The following is a 23,945-nucleotide window of genomic DNA, read 5'->3' as shown; positions in this document are numbered from 1 at the left end:
CTCTTCTCTTTAATCTAGACTTAGATACTGATACACCTACTTCCAGGAGAGTGCTCTTCACTTGGGTAGATGTTGTGATGGGGTTTTTCTTCACCATGGAAAGGATTCTGCGATCATCCACCACTCTTGTCTTCTGTGGACGTCCAGGACTTTTGGAGTTCGCGAGATCACCAGTGCACTCTTCTTTTTTTTATTTTTAAGAATGTACCGTTGATCACTGTTGATTTGGCCGCTCCTAACATTTGTGTTATCTCTCTGATGGATTTCTTCATTTTTTTCATCCTATCGATGGTCTGTTTCACTTGCATTGAATGCTCCTTTATCCTCATGTTGTAGGTTCACAGCAACAGCTTCGAAATGCCGCACCTGAAATCCACTCCAGACCTTTTACCTGCTTAACTGATAATGGATTAACGAGCGAATAGCCCATCCAGCCCATTAAATAGCTTGTGAGATAATTGTCCTATTACCTTTGGTCCCTTGAAAAAGAGGCAGCTCCATATTAAAGAGCTGTAATACCTAAACCCTTCCTCAAATTAGGATGTGAATACCCTCAAATTAAAACAGAGAGTCTGCACTTTAAGCCCATATTGATTATCAAAACATATTGAATATACAGTTATATAAACAGCTAAAACTTGTGTCACTGTCCAAATAATTTTGGACCTAACTGTAACACATACCCAGATCCAGTGGGACAGTTCTGGATTCCAGGCGGAGTCTCGGGAGTCTGGTGGTATGTCCCAGTTTCAACTGTTGCATCCAATGGTGGAGCAGGGAGCTGTGAGCTCCCTGCTCCACCATTCACTATGTAACGCCGGCCGTTAGCGGCTCGGCACAGATAGGCATGATGAAGTGATGTCATTGCGCCTGTCAGCGCTCAGCCACTCATAGCCCAGACTGGAGGAGCAGAGGGATCTCCTCCAACTCATCGTTGGAACGGGGTTAGGTGAGTATTTTTTAATTAGGCACTTTGGGGGCATTATACTGGGTAGGGGGGGGCAGCTACTGGGACACTTTACTGTATGGGGCAGCATAATACTGTAAGAGGGGCAGTTAAGGGGACATTATACTGTGGGAGGGTAGCTATAAGGGAAGTCCTTATCCTTTGGGGACACTATACTGTGTGAGCTGAACTGGATGTGTATGGGTGGATATTGGGCGCGGTTAGAGGCGTGGCTTAAAAGGGAAAGAATTTGCTGCGGTTGGCACGCCGTATCGGTTGTCCCTCTTTACAATGCTTGAAGTTTGGGAGGTATGATAGATAACGTACAATGCAAACACGTACAAAAACTTACTTAGTGCAGCGTTTGTCTAGCAAGAAGTATCCGGGCAAACAGCCCTCACACTTGTCCCCCAGGCTGTTATTCTGACAATTCACGCACAGAGCGGTGTCCTCCGTGGGACCCTGACTCACCCACGTTGGGATCTGCAGGCATAAAGACCTATTTATTACATGCACAAAACATACCTAGAATATTAGAGCCTATTAAACCACCAACCCATCCATTTCTATCACGTTTAGACGCCTAAATGCAGAACAATCCCAAGACCAGTATCTCTTAGGACTGCCCCTATCCACACAAACCTTATCCGGATCCAGAGAAAACTTTTCAGGTTCCTTCATAGTTCTCTCGTACTCCTCCATTGTCATACACACTTCACTGTTTCCCCGGCAAAAATCCAGACAGGGACGACAGTTCCCGCCATTTATAGCTGATCCAACATACAGCGGCTTACACTTCTCACAGTGTTCTCCCTAGAGAGAAGACAAAAGGAAGAGCAGAAGAAGATTAGGAGTAACCCGGCAGACACATGCAGACCCCAGACTGCAGGAGGTCAAAACTGCTGACCGATTCCCTTGAACCCCCCAGCCCATCACCCTTTCTAGCACAGCGTCCACCAAAAGTAGCTCCAATTTCTTGTCAGCCAGAATATACCGTGGTCTGACACCAATTGTTGGATATCTTTAAACACCTCACAAAACGTCAAATATAAGGCACTAACCATAGTGTTATTGTGGCACTGCAGACACACGTCCTCGGCCCCGAGTCCAGCACAGTCGCTGTGCTTATTACAACGACAGGCCACGGAGCAGTTCTCCCCCACGTAACCAAAGTCACAGCGGCACCTGTTGGGCTCCACGCAGGTTCCATTAACACAGCCATGTTCACACACAGGGTGGCACAGACCTGTAACACTGGAAAGAGAAGGGAATGATGCCGGCAGAGCAGGGTACAGGAGTAGTATTAAATATGGGATACACGTCTATGACACAACTAGTAATTATTCTATGACACTATATTGGAAATTTTGCCGTTTTCAGCTTGTGCTGTATACACATGGGAGGGATCATCGGAGGCCTGGATTACAATGACAGGGAACACCTCTATAATAAAGCTGGAAGCAGATAACACAGGATTCCACTATTGACAATAGGTGATGGGGACAGCCCCCCTTCTCCCCATCCCTGTACAGTGGAACTCTGCACATGTCACTAAGCATGCTCACTACACTCTCCCATAGGAGAATGTAATGAGCATGCTTAGTGCTCACTACACTCTACCATAAGAGTTAATAGGTCGTTTTCTGTGTTTTAAGCCTAAGTGCCTGCTGGAAAGCAAATGGCCAATCATGCTCCATCCCCTGGATCTGATACTCAGGGCATCATCTGTCACACTTACTTGTGGAGGGTGTATCCTTTCTTGCACGTGCACTTAAATCCATGAAGCAGATCACTACAATTCTGAGTCTCATTGCAGTCGTGATGCTGGTTCAGACATTCGTTCTCAGGGGGACAGGACATAAAGGCCCAGTGAGACTCCAAAGAACTGCACTGCTCCCCCAAACCTGCATGCAACAAACAGATACAATGCACAAGAGCTTTACACAAACAAACCAGCGGTTTACTGTAAGGGACGGCAGGACCACAATAGTCACATGTCTGGTAATATATCCCTTCCATTCTTTTACCAATGGGGATAGATCATTAGAGCTCCTCCGTTTATTTCTTACCTTGAGTGGGTCCGCTGAGCCCTCCTTCCAGACATCTGCCTTCCCCATTGCCTCCTCTGCGGGCGCACCAGCCACAGCGGGGGTGCTGGATGCAGGCAGCACAATGAGTGTGACGAGAGCAGGAGGGCGAGCAATTCTCTGCTCCGCTCAGGACTCTGCCGCAGGCGCCAGCAGCACATCGCATGGGCAGGAAAGTGGGGCTCATGCACTACATGAAGGCCGGAAATTCTAAAGTTATTCATAACATAAATCATATAATGCATATATATGACTTCTCTAGATGAAATAGGACTATTTCACAAACCGTTATTTATTAATGTAACATTCCCAATAATCTTGAATATCTAACAGTGTGGTCTGGTTTAGAAAACCCTATTTCCAATAACCTATTAGGGAATTCTGAGTTAATAGAGGGGATTCTGCCATTCCAGATGCTCATCTATTACTCAGATCGGCTACAAAGGGAATCTCTTAACTCTGGAGGGCCTGACTTCAATAGGAACTGTGTAATATTTCATTTAACCAGTGGCGGCGCTGCAGTGAAACTGAGCCACCCAAGGATTACAGCTGATCAATTGTGGTCCCAGGGACTCCTCTAACAAAAAGAGATTGTTTGTTTAAAGTGGAGAACTCCAAAGAGATGAATTGCAGAAGTCAAAATTCTAATATGTAAAAAGTGTATGTTAGCTTTGAACACTATCATATAATTAAACTGTATAATTAGATAAGGAACCTTGATTTACATTACTTATCTTGTACTGATCCTGAGTTACATCCTGTATTATACGCCAGAGCTGCACTCACTATTCTGCTGGTGGAGTCACTGTGTACATACATTACATTACTTATCCTGTACTGATCCTGAGTTATATCCTGTATTATACGCCAGAGCTGCACTCACTATTCTGCTGGTGGAGTCACTGTGTACATACATTACATTACTTATCCTGTACTGATCCTGAGTTATATCCTGTATTATACTCCAGAGCTGCACTCACTATTCTGCTGGTGGAGTCACTGTGTACATACATTACATTACTTATCCTGTACTGATCCTGAGTTACATCCTGTATTATACTCCAGAGCTGCACTCACTATTCTGTTGGTGGAGTCACTTTGTACATACATTACATTACTTATCCTGTACTGATCCTGAGTTACATCCTGTATTATACTCCAGAGCTGCACTCACTATTCTGCTGGTGGAGTCACTGTGTACATACATTACATTACTTATCCTGTACTGATCCCGAGTTATATCCTGTATTATACTCCAGAGCTGTACTCACTATTCTGCTGGTGGAGTCAGTGTGTACATACATTACATTACTTATCCTGTACTGATCCTGAGTTACATCCTGTATTATACTCCAGAGCTGCACTCACTATTCTACTGGTGGAGTCACTGTGTACATACATTACATTACTTATCCTGTACTGATCCTGAGTTACATCCTGTATTAGACTCCAGAGCTGCACTCATTATTCTGCTGGTGGAGTCACTGTGTACATACATTACATTACTTATCCTGTACTGATCCTGAGTTACATCCTGTATTATACTCCAGAGCTGCCCTCACTATTCTGCTGGTGGAGTCACTGTGTACATACATTACATTACTTATCCTGTACTGATCCTGAGTTATATCCTGTACAATACTACAGAGCTGCACTCACTATTCTGCTGGTGGAGTCACTGTGTACATACATTACATTACTTATCCTGTACTGATCCTGAGTTACATCCTGTATTATACTCCAGAGCTGCACTCACTATTCTGCTGGTGGAGTCACTTTGTACATACATTACATTACTTATCCTGTACTGATCCTGAGTTACATCCTGTATTATACTCCAGAGCTGCACTCACTATTCTGCTGGTGGAGTCACTGTGTACGTACATTACATTACTTATCCTGTACTGATCCTGAGTTATATCCTGTATTATACTCCAGAGCTGTACTCACTATTCTGCTGGTGGAGTCAGTGTGTACATACATTACATTACTTATCCTGTACTGATCCTGAGTTACATCCTGTATTATACTCCAGAGCTGCACTCACTATTCTACTGGTGGAGTCACTATGTACATACATTACATTACTTATCCTGTACTGATCCTGAGTTACATCCTGTATTAGACTCCAGAGCTGCACTCATTATTCTGCTGGTGGAGTCACTGTGTACATACATTACATTACTTATCCTGTACTGATCCTGAGTTACATCCTGTATTAGACTCCAGAGCTGCACTCGTTATTCTGCTGGTGGAGTCACTGTGTACATACATTACATTACTTATCCTGTACTGATGCTGAGTTACATCCTGTATTATACTCCAGAGCTGCACTCACTATTCTGCTGGTGGAGTCACTCTGCATATACATTACATTACTTATCCTGTACTGATCCTGAGTTACATCCTGTATTATACTCCAGAGCTGCACTCACTATTCTGCTGGTGGAGTCACTGTGTACATACATTACTTATCCTGTACTGATCCTGAGTTACATCCTGTATTATACTCCAGAGCTGCACTCACTATTCTGCTGGTGGAGTCACTTTGTACATACATTACTTATCCTGTACTGATCCTGAGTTACATCCTGTATTATACTCCAGAGCTGCACTCACTATTCTGCTGGTGGAGTCACTGTGTACATACATTACATTACTTATCCTGTACTGATCCCGAGTTATATCCTGTATTATACTCCAGAGCTGTACTCACTATTCTGCTGGTGGAGTCAGTGTGTACATACATTACATTACTTATCCTGTACTGATCCTGAGTTACATCCTGTATTATACTCCAGAGCTGCACTCACTATTCTACTGGTGGAGTCACTGTGTACATACATTACATTACTTATCCTGTACTGATCCTGAGTTACATCCTGTATTAGACTCCAGAGCTGCACTCATTATTCTGCTGGTGGAGTCACTGTATACATACATTACATTACTTATCCTGTACTGATCCTGAGTTATATCCTGTATTATACTCCAGAGCTGCACTCACTATTCGCTGGTGGAGTCACTGTGTACATACATTACATTACTTATCCTGTACTGATCCTGAGTTACATCCTGTATTATACTCCAGAGCTGCACTCACTATTCGCTGGTGGAGTCACTGTGTACATACATTGCATTACTTATCCTGTACTGATCCTGAGTTATATCCTGTATTATACTCCAGAGCTGCATTCTCTATTCTGCTGGTGGTCACTGTGTACATACATTACTTATCCTGTACTGATCCTGAGTTATATCCTGTATTATACTCCAGAGCTGCACTCACTATTCTGCTGGTGGAGTTGCTGTGTACATACATTACTTATCCTGTATTATACTCCAGAGCTGCACTCACTATTCTGCTGGTGGAGTCACTGTGTACATATATTACATTACTTATCTTGTATTGATCCTGAGTTACATCCTGTATTATACGCCAGAGCTAAACTCACTATTCTGCTAGTTGGCAGTCAACCCTCCCCAAGAGCCGAGCTCCTATAATGCAGGGGGTGCAGTTAGTTCTTCTTACATCAGATTACAGTACAAAGTCTGATATAAACTCTGTATATTCTTAAGAGGGAACTAGCTCCTTCATAGGATGGATATATCTGTCCTTCGTCGTTAAGGTGTTAATACAGGCTGTAAACTTAGGATACGTCCAGGATATGTAATGTATATACACAGTGACTCCACCAGTAGAAAAGTGATTGCAGCTCTGGAGTATAATACAGGATATAACTCAGGATCAGTACAGGATAAGTAATGTAATGTATGTACACAGTGACTCCACCAGTACAATAGTGAGTGCAGCTCTGGAGTATAATACAGGATGTAACTCAGGATCAGTACAAGATAAGTAATGTAATGTATGTACACAGTGACTCCACCAGCAGAATAGTGAGTGCAGCTCTGGAGTATAATACAGGATGTAACTCAGGATCAGTACAGGATAAGTAATGTATGTACACAGTGACTCCACTAGCAGAATAGTGAGTGCAGCTCTGGAGTATAATACAGGATGTACTCAGGATCTGTAGAAGATAACTAGTGGAATATATTTACAAACCAACCCGACATTTTCCGGTACATGACTATGAATGAATGACCATCACCTCTGATCTTATGGATGGAGGACACCTTTTAAATAAAATGTAAAAGCTAACATTGCCACCAAAAGAACATTTTCGGATTTCCTTTCATAAGGATTGTAGCAGTGCAGTTCAACTAGATTACCTGCTTCAAGGCGACGCTCCACACACACTGCTGCCAACCACCATCCGCTCCCTTCGAGCTCAGACACTCATTGCAGGTGCTGTGGTTATAACATGGAGTTGGACAAGGAAGTGGCGGAGAAGATTCCACAGGCATCGGAGAGACGTTGAGCAATGAGTGGCTGAAGCAGGTCCAGTCATAGGTGGGCTGCACGCTCAGAATCCGGCGGGTCTCTCCTAAGAGCGTGATAAAAAGGTGGGTTAGCTGGAGAGTACAAAGCGGGTGCAGGGAGCTGGTATGCATTTGCTGCTGTCAATGTCACCTGTTCGTTTAAATTGACGGGTCCACATGCACTTCCCAGAAGCAATGCACTTGTGGCAATCGGAAGCCTCGCATGAGATCTCGGAGCAGTTGCTGGCCAGGAATATCTCCCGCTGGTTAATACGACAGTCGTTTTCTGAAGTGCAGCTTCCATCACTGCCGATACAGGCTCCTTCTGGACAGTTTGTACACCACTTGCAGCGCGGGGCACCCTGGACAGAGGGTACAATGTGGTCAGCTTAATGTTCTCAAATACATAATGAAGATTAAAAATATACATATGTCTATGTATTAGAGGAGTCCTACATTATAAGGATAGATAGATAGATAGATATGAGATAGATATGAGATAGATAGATATGAGATAGATAGATAGATAGATATGAGATAGATATGAGATAGATAGATATGAGATAGATAGATAGATAGATAGATATGAGATAGATATGAGATAGATAGATAGATAGATAGATAGATAGATATGAGATAGATATGCGATAGATAGATATGCGATAGATAGATATGAGATAGATAGATATGAGATAGATATGAGATAGATAGATAGACATGAGATAGATAGATATGAGATAGACATGAGATAGATAGACATGAGATAGATAGACATGAGATAGATAGACATGAGATAGATAGATAGATAGATAGATAGATAGATAGATAGATAGATAGATAGATATGAGATAGATATGAGATAGATAGATAGACATGAGATAGATAGACATGAGATAGACATGAGATAGATATGAGATAGACATGAGATAGATAGACATGAGATAGATAGACATGAGATAGATAGACATGAGATAGATAGATAGATAGATAGATAGATAGATAGATAGATAGATAGATAGATATGAGATAGATAGATAGATAGATAGATAGATAGATAGATAGATAGATAGATAGATAGATATGAGATAGATAGATATGAGATAGATAGATATGAGATAGATAGATATGAGATAGATAGATATGAGATAGATATTAGATAGATAGATAGATAGATAGATATGAGATAGATAGATATGAGATAGATATGAGATAGATAGATATTAGATAGATAGATAGATAGATAGATAGATATTAGATAGATAGATATTAGATAGATAGATAGATATGAGATAGATAGATAGATAGATAGACAGATATGAGATAGATAGATAGACATGAGATAGATAGATAGATAGATATGAGATAGATAGATAGATAGATAGATAGATAGATAGATAGATAGATATGAGATAGATAGATATTAGATAGATAGATAGACATGAGATAGATAGATATGAGATAGACATGAGATAGATAGACATGAGATAGATAGACATGAGATAGATAGACATGAGATAGATAGACATGAGATAGATAGATAGATAGATAGATAGATAGATAGATAGATAGATAGATAGATAGATAGATAGATAGGATAGATAGAGCCATTGTAATAATGTGGTGCCTCAGTTACTCTTTTTCATATGCTCCCTCGGCCAGTAGATTAGCAAGAAAAGGTGGCAGAAGGAGTAAAGTAACAGGGCCGCAGGATCAGACTACAAACAGGGTGTGTTTTGTAGTCTGTAACCATGGAGACACATAGGTCAGCATAGCTGCTATGTACACAAAAAAGGTAAGATATTTTCCGCTGCATTTTTTTATAAACATAAAATTTTTAACCTATTCACAGCCTAGGTGAAAAACGTCTGATCGGTGCGGATCCGACCGCTGGGACCCCCACCTATCCAGAGAACAGGGGTCGTGGATTGCCACTACTCCATTCGCTTTCTGTTGGGCTGCCGGAGATAGCGCTCGGCTATTATAAGAAAAGTGTACGTATCCTTTATCGGGTCAAACATAATAGCCGCGGAGTAATGCAGCTTTACTTTTCTTCCAGCAAAAACAATCAGAAGAACATCATCCTCAAAATCACAGCAACAGCTACTCCGATTTCCATAGGAGCGACTAGTCGGGACGCACAGAAAGTATCAGGCCTTTGGCGCAACGATAATAATGGAAAACGGTAGTTCTGGGCATTGACGAGTGATACGGTCAGACAAGTCTATCATGCAATCCTATCTGCGGGCAGTTCTCACCGTGCTCAGCTGGGCACTCATTGAGCGAGGATGTTGTGCCAAACACTCACTGCAAGTCTTCAACCTCCTGCACTCATCTGCCGACCTCGGTAACGGAAAACATGATGAAAGCGACTGGGAGCAACTACGCCTGAGAAATAACAACAAAGATATCATGTAAAATACAAGACAACAAAATCAATCCATAATCTGATAATCCAGAAGTCCACAAAACCGTGGCTCTGGGAAACCTTTTTAACAAGGCCAATAGCTTGGTTATTCCACTAATGGTGGATGTCATCTTTGCACAATTGTACACGTGTATCCATAGGCGCTATATTACCTTTCCGCGATATCGGCTGACATGCAGCTGTACTGGCACCAGACGCAACTACCAGCACTCTGGTTGCAGGAGGAAGGAGTGCTGAACAACATGCAGGGGTCCGAAGGCACGGACAACGTCACCATGCGGCCCAAGGCGACGCCATTAAACCCTCCTGAGATGTAGAGCCGTCCACCCACCACGGCTACGGCGTGACCGATCGACTCGTTCATTGGGACGCCCGATATGAAATCTAGAGAAAAAAGTCAAACGGCAGAAATATAAGTAGATCTGATCAGAACCGTAACGTCGAGCGATCACAGGGCCAACTTACACACAAACCGCACAGGCGCGTCCTGACATTATGTGCGACGCAAGTACTTCATGCGAGGCTTCAAATAAAGGACCAACCCCATTACAGGAAGAATCGCTGCACACAATAGTGACGTTTAAAGGGATTCTCCACTTTGGACAACCCTTTTAATTAAGCAGGTCCATCTGTGATCAAAGGATCTTAAGATCTGCTCCCCCAATCAGCTGTCGATGCCAGGGAAGCTACATGGCGCCAATTAGTCATTACATGGCAATTTTCATGCATTAAACCACTGTGGTTAGCAGAGAGGAGCACGCCAAACCATTAAAGGGATTGTCCTAACTGGACAACCCCTTCTCAGAATGAAGTCACCCTGGGGATCAGCTGATCGACAAGGGGCTGGCATTTCTAAACCCCGCTGATATTGCCAGGGTAAGGCGACCTGCAGAACTTCAAATGTAATACATGGTCACGTCGCATCCATGGAGCGATTACCAGCTTTCCCCGTACAGGTGTTTATATATTGAAAGCTGTCAATCACTCTGTGTGGGCGGGGCAGCAGGATTAATGAGCTCCACCCATCATGGTGAAATGTTAACCCCTTCCCGCCGCAGCCCTTTTTCAGATTTTCATTTTCGTTTTTTCCTCCCCACCTTCCAAAAGCCATAACGTGTTTATTTTTCAGTCTATATAGTCCTATGAGGGCTTGATTTTTGCGGGACGAGTTGTAGTTTTTCGTAGCACCATTTATTGTGCCATACAATGTACTAGGAAACGGGAAAAAAATTAATTGTGGGGTAGAAAATGAAAAAAAACAGCGATTTCTCCATGGTTTTTTGCGCGTCGTTTCTACGGAATTCACTGCGCAATTAAAACAACATGTTAACTTTATTCTGCGGGTCGATACGATTACGGCGATATCAAATATGTATAGTGTTTTTCTATATTTTACTATTTTTACAAGTAAAAACCTAAGTGTAAAAAGGAAAATGTATTTTGTGTCGCCAAATTCCGAGAGCCGTAACTTCTTTATTTTTCCGTTGATTAAGTGTTATGAGGGCTTATTTTTTTGCGGGAGAAGCTGTCGTTTTTAATGCTACCATTTTGGTGTACATGCTACGTTTTGATCATTTTTTATTTAATTTTTTTGTGGGAGATTAAGTGACCAAAAAATAGAGATTCTGGCGTTTACAATTAATTTTTTTTACGGCGTTCACCGTGCGGGTTAAATAATGATATATTGTAATAGTTAGACTTTTACGGACGCGGCGATACCAATTGTTTATTTATTTTATTTTTTTTACTATGATCCAGGGGGAAAATGGGAAAAGTATTTTTTTTTTTACTTTACATTTTTTATACATACAAAAAAAACTTTATTTTACTCATTTTTACTTTTTTTATTAGTCCCTCTAGGGACTTCAACCAGCGATCGTCAGATACTAATGTATTGCAGTATATCGTGATTCTGACAGGCAACTATTAAGCCCGGAGGCAGCGCTTAATAGGTGCACAATGATGGCGGACCTGGGGGCCTTCATTAGGCCCCCAGGCAGCCATAGCAACCATCACCCCCCCCCCTCGCGATTTGGTTGCGGGGGGCGTGATGAGCTGTGGGTCGCCCCCCTCTAACGATTTAAATGCTGCGGTCGCTATTGACTGCGGCATTCAACGAGTGGGATCGCGCTCAAGCGAGACGCCGCTCATTACTCTGAAGTGACGGTTGTAACATACAGCCGGCACCGGCATCGTATGGAGCGGGTTCACTCGGTGAGCGCGCTCCATACTTCCCCTACCCGACTTTGGCGTATGGATATGTCAAATGTCGGGAAGGGGTTAATGTATATATATTATCCTTTTCCTTACCGGTTTTATTGGGCCTAATCCAAGCATTGCAGTGAATCTGGTAGAAGAGCACCTGGTTACTATATTCCTGGTGCTCCGTGCGACCTCCGACTACAACCATGGTGTCCTTTAACACCGCAGCAACGTGGAAGAAATGAGACAGGGGCTAAAAGAAAAAAGGAGAGAAAAATCAGAAGACAAACAAAATACTGAACCCTCCATCTATAAATGTTCCCTTCTGCTTTGTGCAACGTTGATAGTTCTCCCCCATAAGATTTTGCAAAATACAACAAGAATTCGATCATTTAGGTCCGATATTTTATGCTGATTTCTTAATACATCTTTATAGCGGTCGGATCTACGCTTGTCTAAAACAGAGCTACAAATCCCCTGCAGACATTAGATTTAAAAGATAAAATGCTGGCTAACTGCAGCTACCACTAGGGGGAGCTTTCTGCCTAGGGTGTTATTATGGAGTTCACTGTATAACTGTGTGCAGTAAGCTCCCCCTAGTGGTGACTGCAGGCAGCCAGAATTGTATGTTTTAAATCTATGTCTATGCAGAGGATTTGGAGCTTTGTATCAGATAAACGGAACTCCGCTATAAAAATATATTATTAAATTAATCGACAAAGAATTTTGGACCTATTTAGATAAAAAAATGGTATTTAAGGATGTTATGTCACTTTACGATGTGTTGTGGTAATAATAAGGCCATGTTGTTACCTTTCTTCCCTGAGAGGGGGCGAGCAGGCTCCACGTCAAATTAGGGTAATACAGGCTGTAGAGCTCAGGGGAGGGTGTCACGGCCTCTACATGGAATCGATGTCCGCCAAAGACATAAAAGGCATCAGTAGCCTCGTGATACACGGTGGAATGGCCATACAGACCTGCAGTAAACAAAAGTATAATAAATAGGTCAGGGACCAAAAGGTTGTAAAAAAATGTTTAATTCACTCAAAGAGACCGATCATTTACGTGTATTACCAATGAAAAAACAATTCGGGAACATACTTTCTTAGAAATCTGTGTTGTTCCTCTGTTATACCTCCTAGAAATATATGACTAAATTGACAACTCGGTGTTACCAAGTGTGGGTGTGTCCCTACAATGTCTGACACTGCCCAATCAGTGCTGAAAGGGAGAGTGTATATGTAGGGACCCGCCCTTTTGACAAGCGGAATAGTAACTCCCAGTAGTCAATTATTCATAAATCTCTAGGAGGAATAACAGAGGAACAGTACAACGCAGAGTTCTAAAAAAAATGTACTTATGTTAGAAGAGTTGGCAGATCCTCTTTAAAAGATCGTTAGAATTAATTTGCTTGGAACTGGGACTGGCTGTCATCTCAGTGGAGGTCTCCCATCTCCCCGAGGCTAAGGATAAACTGCAGAATCAATGGTCTGTTGTCTATAGAGTGACTGACAGCTCTCACTGTATACAACATAATAGGAAAAAGCTGACAATCAGTCTGAGTGGGAGGGGAGGCAGGACTCACAGGCTCTCTCTGAGTGGGAGGGGAGGCAGGACTCACAGGCTCTGAGTGGGAGGGGAGGCAGCAATCACAGGCTCTCTCTGAGTGGGAGGTGAGGCAGGACTCACAGGCTCTCTCTGAGTGGGAGGGGAGGCAGGACTCACAGGCTCTCTCTGAGTGGGAGGTGAGGCAGGACTCACAGGCTCTCTCTGAGTGGGAGGGGAGGCAGGACTCACAGGCTCTCTCTGAGTGGGAGGTGAGGCAGGACTCACAGGCCCTCTCTGAGTGGGAGGGGAGGCAGGACTCACAGGCTCTCTCTGAGTGGGAGGGGAGGCAGGACTCACAGGCTCTCCCTGTGAGTGGAGGGGAGGCAGGACTCACAGGTTCTCTCTGAGTGGGAGGGGAGGCAGGACTCACAGGCTCTCTCTGAGTGGGAGGGGAGGCAGGACTCACAGGCTCTCTCTGAGTGGGAGGGGAGGCAGGACTCACAGGCTCTCTCTGAGTGGGAGGTGAGGCAGGACTCACAGGTTCTCTCTGAGTGGGAGGGGAGGCAGGACTCACAGGTTCTCTCTGAGTGGGAGGGGAGGAAGGACTCACAGGTTCTCTCTGAGTGGGAGGGGAGGCAGGATTCACAGGCTCTCTCTGAGTGGGAGGGGAGGCAGGACTCACAGGTTCTCTCTGAGTGGGAGGGGAGGCAGGACTCACAGGTTCTCACTGAGTGGGAGGAAGGACTCACAGGCTTTCTCTATGAGTGGAGGCAGGACTCACAGGCTTTCTCTATGAGTGGAGGGGAGGCAGGACTCACAGGCTCTCTGAGTGGGAGGGGGAGGCAGCACTCAATGCTGCCTAGATTAAACAATGGAATTATCACATTTCAAACTAATTTAGCAGAACATTGGTAACAACAAGGAAGGGAAGGGTGGGGAATCCCTGTAGGGATGTGATTGGGTGGGATTATAAATCTGGTCAGATTAGCCGCTTGTTAGTTTCTATTGATGTGGCAACACGATAATATTACACCACAAACTGGACACACAGAGAATACAAACCCCCTTTTTCCCTGGACCTGTGTCCAGTGTCTCAATGCAAATTAACAGGCTGCATCTCTATCACCCCGCCTTAGGTAACAGTTCTCACCGGTCGGTGGAGTGCCCGTGTGATGCCCCACATTCCAGATCTCCAATTCAATGTTATATTCGAGCACACGATTATTGAATCCATTCTCCGGTGAATATCCACCAATCAGAATTAGGGAGGATCCACGACGAGGAGTGAGGGTGTGACCAGCTACCGATGGCAAGATAGGATCCTGGGAAGAAAAAAATTAAATAATAATGACTAGAGAGATTATACATTAAGACCCCCATTTAAGAGGACCCCCTCAGCTCTCCTGACTTATCCGTTTTAGTAAATACTTGAATTCTCAATAAACTAACAATTCTGGAACATCTTTTCATACAATTCACTGTGCTGTTCCCTCTGTTATTCCGCCTGGAAATGTAAGAATAAGTGGCAACTGGGCATGTCCCTACCCACTGACACTGTCTGATCAGTGGAGATAGTGTCAAACTGGGTGGGCACAACTCCTATTGAAAAAGGGAATGGTAACTCAGTTGTCAATTTATTCATACATTTCCAGGCGGAATAACAGAGGAATGGCACAAAGCAGAGTTCTAAGAAAAGATGTACCGATATTGTTATTTCACGAGAACTGACAGGACCTCTTTAATCGTGTGTTTAGTTATTTAGGTGTCAAAGATGAGAAGAAATTAACCCTCCATAGTCTGAAGATCACAAAATAGAGAAGAGAAGCACTCACCAGTTCTTTTCTCCATTGTAGGGTAGTAAGGTTTAACACCCAAAAGTCACTGTAAGCTCCGTAGTTTGTGAGACCACCCATAATATACATGGCATTACGCAGGGCATTGTATGCGGCAGCATGGAAGTATCGAGGACTTGGACCAGGACCTCCACCCTCTGTCCCTGCTAACATCTGGGTCCAGCGTCGCTCAGATATGGAGTACCTACAGAGAAACGGAGGTCCGGGAATATTACGATCATCGAATCTAGTGACAGAACGGGGGCTGCGGGATGGGTGCAGATCAATGTGACACATAATACATGTCAGCCTAAAGATTACCTATAGACACTTCCCAGCACTCCATCCCTTAAAGACAGACCCCCGAACATCCAGAGCGTGTTATCTGGACCTTCAACCATGGTGTGACCCAGCCGGTGTAAGAAGCGGCTTGCGGTATCCTGAAGAAACAAATGATCAAGGCCGGTGTTAAAATGACTGGCGCTTTTCTTCAGTATCAGGGTATGTTCACACGACAGCGTCCGTAACGGCTGAAATTACGGGGATGTTTTCAGGAGGAAACATCCCCGTAATTTCAGCCGTAACGGCATGTGCAGGCGCTTGAACGCCGCGTCCATTACGGACGTAATTGGCGCTGCTTTTCATTGGAGTCAATGAATAACGGCTCCAATTACGCCCCAAGAAGTGACAGGTCACTTCTTTGGCGCGGGCGTCTATTTACGCGCCGTCATTTGACAGCGGCGCGTAAATATACGCCTCGTGTGAACAGACAAACGTCAGCCCATTGCTTTCAATGGGCAGATGTTTGTTAACGCTATTGAGGCGCATTTTTCGGATGTAATTCGGGGCAAAAACGCCCGAATCACGTCCGTAATTAGTGTGTGTGAACATACCCTAAAGGTAAAACTTTGTAAATGACTTACCGCTGTGAGCTGAGGATCCATAAGACTTTCCCACACAATCTTCCCAGAGTCCAATCGGACTGAACAGTCTTCTCCAGCGTAGCCAGGAGAACAAAAACAAACGCCGAGGGTCTACATAAAGAAAGGACATATACAGCATTATATATATATAGTTCCTCCTCCTCCTCCATAGATTCCATGTAATACTACATTGCAGGGGAAATGTCTGGCTGTTGGAAGTAACTGGACCTGCAGCGATCAGCCGGATCACATATCAAAGGGATTGTCAGTGATTAGACACGCCCCTTTAAATTGACGCAGTCCGCGTGGGGTTCCTCACCTGGTTGCAGACACCTTTTTCTTCCTCCACTGAGCAGTTTCGGGGACACACATTGCGTAGACAGTATGGACCAGACAGTGGACTTCTGCAGACACAGCTCTGACCTCGGCACACTTTGTTGGGTCCACACGGCGGGTGACATTCATGTACCGTGTACGTGGCATTAAAACCGGATGGTTCAGTGTTGTTTGCTTCATAATATACAACGAGGACACCTGGTAAAATATGGAACCAAATTGTAAGTCCTTAGTCTACGTTCACATGAGCGGGACAGATTTACGCGCAGACATCTGTCCGTGTGTGCTGCGTTACGCTTTGCGGGCGGCGTGCGCTTTTCACGCACATCTTTTTTTTTGATGCGCAAATCAGATAAAAGGTTTCGGCCTGGGGTCCACACTGTTTTACAGGGGATTACCGGGACCGGGTGCAAGTAAAAACTATTAGGTCTAAACAGGTTGTCACCCTCTGGATGTTCACATACAGCAAGCAGAGTTCTTGAAAATGGCGATAAATTGAAAGACGAATATATTAGAAAGTTGCTGGAATTATTAGGCAATATTTAGGTTTGATTTACATAAAACAGGAAAATCCCTTTAAAAGGAGTCGTCCAAACCATTTATTTTGTCAGGTTTCCTCTGACTAGCTGCAGAACCGGAAGCGGTTATCATCCGGAAATACTTGTTTCCCCCGCAGCAAATCTATAGTAGAAATGAAGCATTAAATTATATCCCATTTGATATTAAATCGATATGCTCGGTCCTCCAAAGTAAGTGCAGTTCTTGGCAATGGCTCTCAGTCCTGGATAATTTATGAGGGGCGTTCTGACAGGGGACCCCCTCTAATTACCTCAATATTCCCTAACAAAACAACTTACAATGAATGGGTGTCTAAACTAAAAGAACCCTCCTTTAACAGGGAGGCAATAGTTACGTCTAGGGGGGCCTATGTCAAAATCACGGACACCACGCCGGTACCCGACGAACCCCATTGTAAGTCAATAGAGTCCGTAGGTCGCTGTAAGACGGATCCGGGATCATATGAACGGTGCCGCGACGCAAATATGAACGTAGCCTTATGCAGCTTTTCACGCAAAAATGGTGGGGAAAAAAAAGTTTATTTACCCGTGGTGGCTTCCACAGTAAGGGGTGTTTGTCCACGACCTTTTCCACAAAATGCCCCCAACAAGCTGCGATCTGACTGCAAGAGTCCCGTGTCTAGGAAAGCTGGAATCCCATCAAAGACGTAAACATAACTGTGCTAAAAATGAGAAGGATGTGACAAAGGACAACGTAACGGAAGGAGCAAAAACGTAGCAGCGTGAAAACAAAGGAGCGAAATCAAGGCTCACCGTGCACGGAATAATAAAGTCAGGCTGCAAGCTGAGACTGAGCCGCGGGCAATTGGCATCCGGGTGACAAGGTTCAGTGTGGGACGAGACGCTCAGCATCCACAGACAGTAGGTGCCGCCAGGGGAGCCGAGAGCCGAGGACGACACGCGGGAAAGCAGCTGCCGACCCTGACACTCCAGGTAACATGTTCCACCATTCCTAGGTAAAAAGATAATGATTCATTTTCTCGGATTACACAACATGAATTGGTGTTAACCCATCATTCCTAAGGTTTATCAATTATTGTGTAGATTCAGACCGAAGCTCCTCCAGCATCACGAGCGCCGATCGAGGAGACCGCTCGTTGATCGGCGCTCGTTTACTCGTTTCAGAAGGAGCTATGTATGGGGACCAGCGCTCCTTACTCCGATCGCTCGTCCCCATACATTACTATCGCTCTGCTGCCAACCACGATAATAGTTTCAGTATTTAAAACGATACGATCAGCGGATATATCGGTCATCTGATCGCTCGTTCATCTGCTGATCGCCGCCCTGTTTACACAGGACAATGATCGGGAAGGAGCGTTTTATGAACCAGTGTAAAAGGGGCCTTCAGAATGACTTACAACCGGAAAACCATTAGATATAATAGGTGCCATAAATTAAGGAGCCCTGCTGCCGGAAGATTTACCTGCTCCAAAATGAAAACGGATTTCCGAATACATCATGTGTAGGACATTAAAGGGGTATTCCCAGAAAATAAATGTATCGCCTATCAACAGGATAGGTAAAAGTGGCTGATCGCTGGGGGGCCCCACTGCTGGGACCCCATGAATTACTAGAGTTTAAATAAAGCAGTGGTCGAGCATACCCGCTGCGGCTCAAATCTATGGGACTGGCGGAAACAGCTCAGCATTGTCTCCATTAGTCCCATAGACTTTGAATGGAGCGGCAGCGGGAATGCTCGACCGCTGCTCCATTCTAAGTTCTACTCTCTGCGGTCTTAACCTGAGCAGGGACAGGCGTCCCGGGACCTCCGTTCTAGTGATCTCGGAGGGTCCCACTGATTGGACACTTATCACGTATCCTTTGGATAGCGGATAAATATCTATTCTGGGAATACCCCTTTGACTAAGTAGTACAGATTATCTTATTTGTAAGCTTTTCCCTCAGATAGTTGGATCTGCACATAAACACAAGACGGCTTCTCGGATAAATCGAACACACATAAAAAAAACCATGCGACCAGGTACCTGGGATCCCCATAATATCCTGGTGAACATTTGTCACAGTGTTCTCCTTGGGTGTTGTCTGTGCAGTGGCATATGCCCGTTTCCCGGTTACAGTAGCCCATTTCAGGCGTACCATGCTTGTTACAGGCACATTCTTGACACCCTGGCTTCTGCGTGGCACTTCCAAAGCTGCCAGCCTTACACTCCTGGCACAGGGCACCTTGGGTCCAATCTGCAAAATAGAAAGAGTGCTCAATCAAGAATAAATGCTTATCCCTAAACATACATATATTAGATGTATGAACATAGGACTAACACAGCACTCTGCCCATTGGCTGCTTTTCTTACCCTGACAGGAGTCACATATGCCAGGCCCGTGGGTGCAGGTGCTATGGAAATTGCAGCCGCAATCCACACTGCACTCCACTCCACTTTCTCTTACATTGGTCTGGTTGGATGTCCACCCGAGGTCACAGAGGCAGGAGTACGAGGGCGGCCCACTGCAGCTTCCATGGGAGCATTCATTAAAACATCTAAAAATAGGTAAAAATTATATTATTTCAAAAAGAATATAAAAATAGAAGCATGATGGCGGATACACACACCTGTACTCACGTCTGGTTGCAGTGAGTGGCTCCATCTCCTGTATATCCACGATCACAATGGCACTCGTAGGAGTCTGGTGTGTTCCTGCAGGTAGCATGTATATGACAAGTAGCCATTCCCAGTCTACACTCATCCACATCTGGACAGGAATCATAGGACCATTCAGCAGGTTCGGCGAGCCCGGCGGAGACCAATGCACGAGAGCAGGAGGTATAGCCACGGACGCCGGAATAATCCCCCGAGAAGCACCTCGAAACAAAGAAGACAGGAAGACCTTTAAATATATCCATTCTGGAGGCTAATAAGTAGACAAACTAAGCCTCACGTCGCAAATGCTGTACAGCAGCAGCGCCAAAGCTCTCCTGGCCTTATTTTCTGCTACAATGTATCAGTGCAGGTAAAATGGAGTCCAAACTATTAAGCTCACAGAAGAATGCCTAGACTGGATATAATTGGAGCAAACACTCAGCTCTGAAAAGTAGGAGGTCTGTACATGTTTTTTAGCTTCAAGCAGAGATCTTGGGATTGGTGTGGGATTGACACACACTATTTAAATTGCTTGCCTGAACAATACGCAGCACAAATAGGTGAATATAATACAGTAATTGCGTCTAATGCTTGTAAGTCAAAAACCCATGAGCACGAAAAAAAACCTCTGTTGTTCCTGTTATGTATAAGTCTATGGTCAAGCAGAGCCGCCCGCGCGCAGAGCTGAATACATTCAGTGAGATTACCGGGAATTGACTCACCTTCCTACTGTTGGGTTGTCAATGTTTCCACACCAGCCGCACTCGAAATTCTGCAAACACTCCCGACAGGTGTTAAACCTGGAGCAGTCCATGCACTGAGGCACCGAGTGAACGCTGAAGAGAGGGAACGAAGGGGGAAGGAGGATGAAAAACGGAGAATGACACAAATAGAGCAAACACAAATTCTTCTTCCACCTCCTGCTGCTTCCTGAAGGGGGCGTCATAATGTCACATTTATAGCGGCAACGGGTCAAGTGACCACAGTGGCCAATCTCTGCCCCAGCACATTACTGTAAAGGGGTTATCCCACCTTAGACATTAATGTATCCACAGAATACGGGAGTTAACCCCCACAGACTTCAAAGGAGAGAGACGTAGGTCTTCAGTCTATGCTTACATGGGGCTAATGCTGGCCGCTTTTGGGGTCAGGGTCCCCGACCCACCCAGTTGGTGGAAGTTCCAGATGTGGACTCCCCACTATTAGACATTTTTGGCATATTCTGCGGATATGGTGGGAAAATCCCTTTAACCTCTTCGCGCACCTGGACGTGCCATTACGTCCGGGTGCGATGTTTGGAGCGTGCTCCATATGCAGCGGGTGTCAGCTGTGTTTTACAGCTGACACCCGGGACTAACGGCCAGGAACAGCGATTGCACTGTTTCTGGCTGTTTAACCCCCCGGTAAATCGCATCTGTGGTAGGGCTTAACAGAAGCCTGTACATTAGTATTGCAGTGTATTGTACCAGCGATCCAACGATCGCTGGTTCAAGGCCCCTAGGCGGGCTAATAAATTGTGTAAAAAAAAAAAGAGAAATTGAGTTGTTAGTAGTGAAAAGAATAAAATATTAAAAGCTAAATTAAAAAACCTTTTCCCATTTTTCCTCTAAAGTAATGTAAAAAATAAACGAAATAGGTATCGCTGCGTCCATTATTATTATCCGTTATTTAACGTGCGCGGTGAACGCCGTAAAAAATGTAAAAAAATAAAAATGCCAAAATGGCTGATTTTTTTGGTCGATTTAGCTCTTTCAAATTTTTTTATAAAAAAAGTGTTTCGAAAAGTTGTATGCACCAAAAAATGGTACCGATAAAACTACAGCTCATCCCGCAAAAAATAAGCCCTCTCGCCGCTCGATCAATGAAAAAATAAAAAAGTTAATTCTCTCGGAAAGCGGCGACACAAAACAATATTATTTTTTTTAACAAGTTTTTTTTCCTTAAAAGTAGTAAAATATAAAAAATAACTATATAAATTTGGTATCACCGTAATCGTATTGAGCCAGAGAATAAAGCTAAGTTGTTGTTTTTACCGCACGGTGAAAGCTGTAAAAACGAAACCCAAAAAACTATTGAGGAATCGCATTTTTTTACAATTCCAGCCCGCAAATAATTTGTTCACAGTTTTCCAGTACATTATACGGTACCTTAAATGCTAGAAATAGAAACTACCACTCCTTTATGGTTATGGCTCTTGGAAGGCGGGGAGTGAAAAAACGAAAAATCAAATAAATGGCTCAGTCCTGAAGGGGTTAATCTGACATGTCATAGTGACAAGTCTGAAGTTTTGATCAGCAGGGGGTCCGAGCGCTGAGACCACCATCGCTCGCTAAAACAAGACCGCAGGAGCACTTGAGTGAGCGCCGTGCCACTTGGTTTCGGATCAGCCGTTCTCATAAAGTCGAATGAGCGGTGTACGGACTCACAAACTTTATATTGAGCCGGTACACCGCTCCGAGGAAAGCTGATCAGAAACGAAGCGGCACAGCGCTCGCCCGAGCGTTTCTGTCGCTTTGTTTTAGCGATCGGTGGGGATCTCAATGCTCAGAATTAAGACGTGTCAAAAGTTTTATAAAAGTTTAGTGACACTTTAAGAGTATCATTTCAGTCATTGACCTCATGTATAGGTGGAACCAAGATTCACTATTATTTTAATTGTAATTAGATCGTATAATGGTGAGCAAGAATCTGTAACACTCACCTGTCATACCAGTCTCTACAATCCCCGTACGGATACTTAGCAAGGTACGCAGCAAAATAGAAGCAGCTCCCAGTGGACTGGCACCACGCGCAGTGACTGGAGTTAGAGAGACACGCCGAGCAGGTAATGCGCCTGGAAGCAGAACATTAAATATATTAAATATGCTCCTCACTAGAAAATATAGTCACCTGCACAGCTTAAAAGGGATTGTTCAAATTCAGCAATTTAATGTGATTTTTTTTTGTATTTTTAAAAGTTATACAATTTTTCAATATACTTTCTGTATTAATTCCTCATAGTTTTCAAGATCTCTGCTTGCTGTTGTTCAATAAGAATATTCATTGTTTACTTCCAGTGGATAAACTTCTGTCCATGGTCACGTGATGAACACACAGGTGCTCGGCTCGTTACAGGGTCATGTGATGCACGCACAGGTGCTCGGCTCGTTACAGGGTCATGTGGTGGACACAGGTGCACAGCTCGTTACAGGGTCATGTGATGCATACACAGGTGCTCGGCTCGTTACAGGGTCATGTGATGCACGCACAGGTGCTCGGCTCGTTACAGGGTCATGTGGTACACACAGGTGCTCGGCTCGTTACAGGGTCATGTGGTAGACACAGGTGCACGGCTCGTTACAGGGTCATGTGATGCATACACAGGTGCTCGCCTCGTTACAGGGTTATGTGGTGAACACAGGTGCTCGGCTCGTTACAGGGTCATGTGGTACACACAGGTGCTCGGCTCGTTACAGGGTCATGTGGTGGACACAGGTGCTCGGCTCGTTACAGGGTCATGTGATGCACACACAGGTGCTCGGCTCGTTACAGGGTCATGTGGTCGACACAGGTGCTCGGCTCGTTACAGGGTCATGTGATGCACACACAGGTGCTCGGCTCGTTACAGGGTCATGTGATGCACACACAGGTGCTCGGCTCGTTACAGGGTCATTTGATGCACACACAGGTGCTGGGATCGTTATATGGTCATGTGATGGACACACAGGTGCTCGGCTCGTTACAGGGTCATGTGATGCACACACAGGTGCTCGGCTCGTTACAGGGTCATGTGATGCACACACAGGTGCTCGGCTCGTTACAGGGTCATTTGATGCACACACAGGTGCTGGGATCGTTATATGGTCATGTGATGGACACACAGGTGCTCGGCTCGTTACAGGGTCATGTGACGGACACACGTGCTCGGCTTGTTACAGGGTCATGTGATGCACACACAGGTGCTCGGCTCGTTACAGGGTCATGTGATGCACACACAGGTGCTCGGCTCGTTACAGGGTCATGTGATGCGCACACACAGGTGCTCGGCTCGTTACAGGGTCATGTGATGCACACACAGGTGCTCGGCTCGTTACAGGGTCATG

General features: G+C 44.5%; 1 protein-coding gene across 2 annotated transcripts in view; it reads right to left on the bottom strand.

Annotated features, from left to right (window-relative positions):
• MEGF8 (multiple EGF like domains 8) overlaps nt 1–23,945 on the bottom strand; it is a 69,725-nt gene that overhangs the window by 24,910 nt on the left and 20,870 nt on the right. For both annotated transcript variants that reach the window (XM_075840325.1, XM_075840324.1), the window contains exons 19-41: nt 22,565–22,696; nt 20,586–20,699; nt 19,846–20,085; nt 19,579–19,763; nt 19,252–19,462; nt 18,017–18,215; nt 17,790–17,925; nt 16,669–16,883; nt 16,350–16,460; nt 15,748–15,866; nt 15,427–15,631; nt 14,745–14,916; nt 12,860–13,023; nt 12,155–12,299; nt 9,997–10,228; nt 9,675–9,804; nt 7,571–7,781; nt 7,270–7,484; nt 3,016–3,223; nt 2,685–2,850; nt 2,008–2,200; nt 1,589–1,759; nt 1,299–1,429 (exon numbers count right to left, since the gene is read on the bottom strand). In XM_075840325.1, coding sequence (XP_075696440.1) covers nt 1,299–1,429; nt 1,589–1,759; nt 2,008–2,200; nt 2,685–2,850; nt 3,016–3,223; nt 7,270–7,484; nt 7,571–7,781; nt 9,675–9,804; nt 9,997–10,228; nt 12,155–12,299; nt 12,860–13,023; nt 14,745–14,916; nt 15,427–15,631; nt 15,748–15,866; nt 16,350–16,460; nt 16,669–16,883; nt 17,790–17,925; nt 18,017–18,215; nt 19,252–19,462; nt 19,579–19,763; nt 19,846–20,085; nt 20,586–20,699; nt 22,565–22,696 — 4,005 coding nt within the window. The remainder of the gene's footprint in view (nt 1–1,298; nt 1,430–1,588; nt 1,760–2,007; nt 2,201–2,684; nt 2,851–3,015; nt 3,224–7,269; nt 7,485–7,570; nt 7,782–9,674; nt 9,805–9,996; nt 10,229–12,154; nt 12,300–12,859; nt 13,024–14,744; nt 14,917–15,426; nt 15,632–15,747; nt 15,867–16,349; nt 16,461–16,668; nt 16,884–17,789; nt 17,926–18,016; nt 18,216–19,251; nt 19,463–19,578; nt 19,764–19,845; nt 20,086–20,585; nt 20,700–22,564; nt 22,697–23,945) is intronic.

This window comes from Rhinoderma darwinii, chromosome 10, assembly GCF_050947455.1.
Source record: "Rhinoderma darwinii isolate aRhiDar2 chromosome 10, aRhiDar2.hap1, whole genome shotgun sequence".
Lineage (NCBI taxonomy): Eukaryota > Metazoa > Chordata > Amphibia > Anura > Rhinodermatidae > Rhinoderma > Rhinoderma darwinii.
The sequence above is the reverse complement of the archived record's forward strand: the minus strand, read 5'-3'. Positions and strand labels throughout refer to the sequence as shown.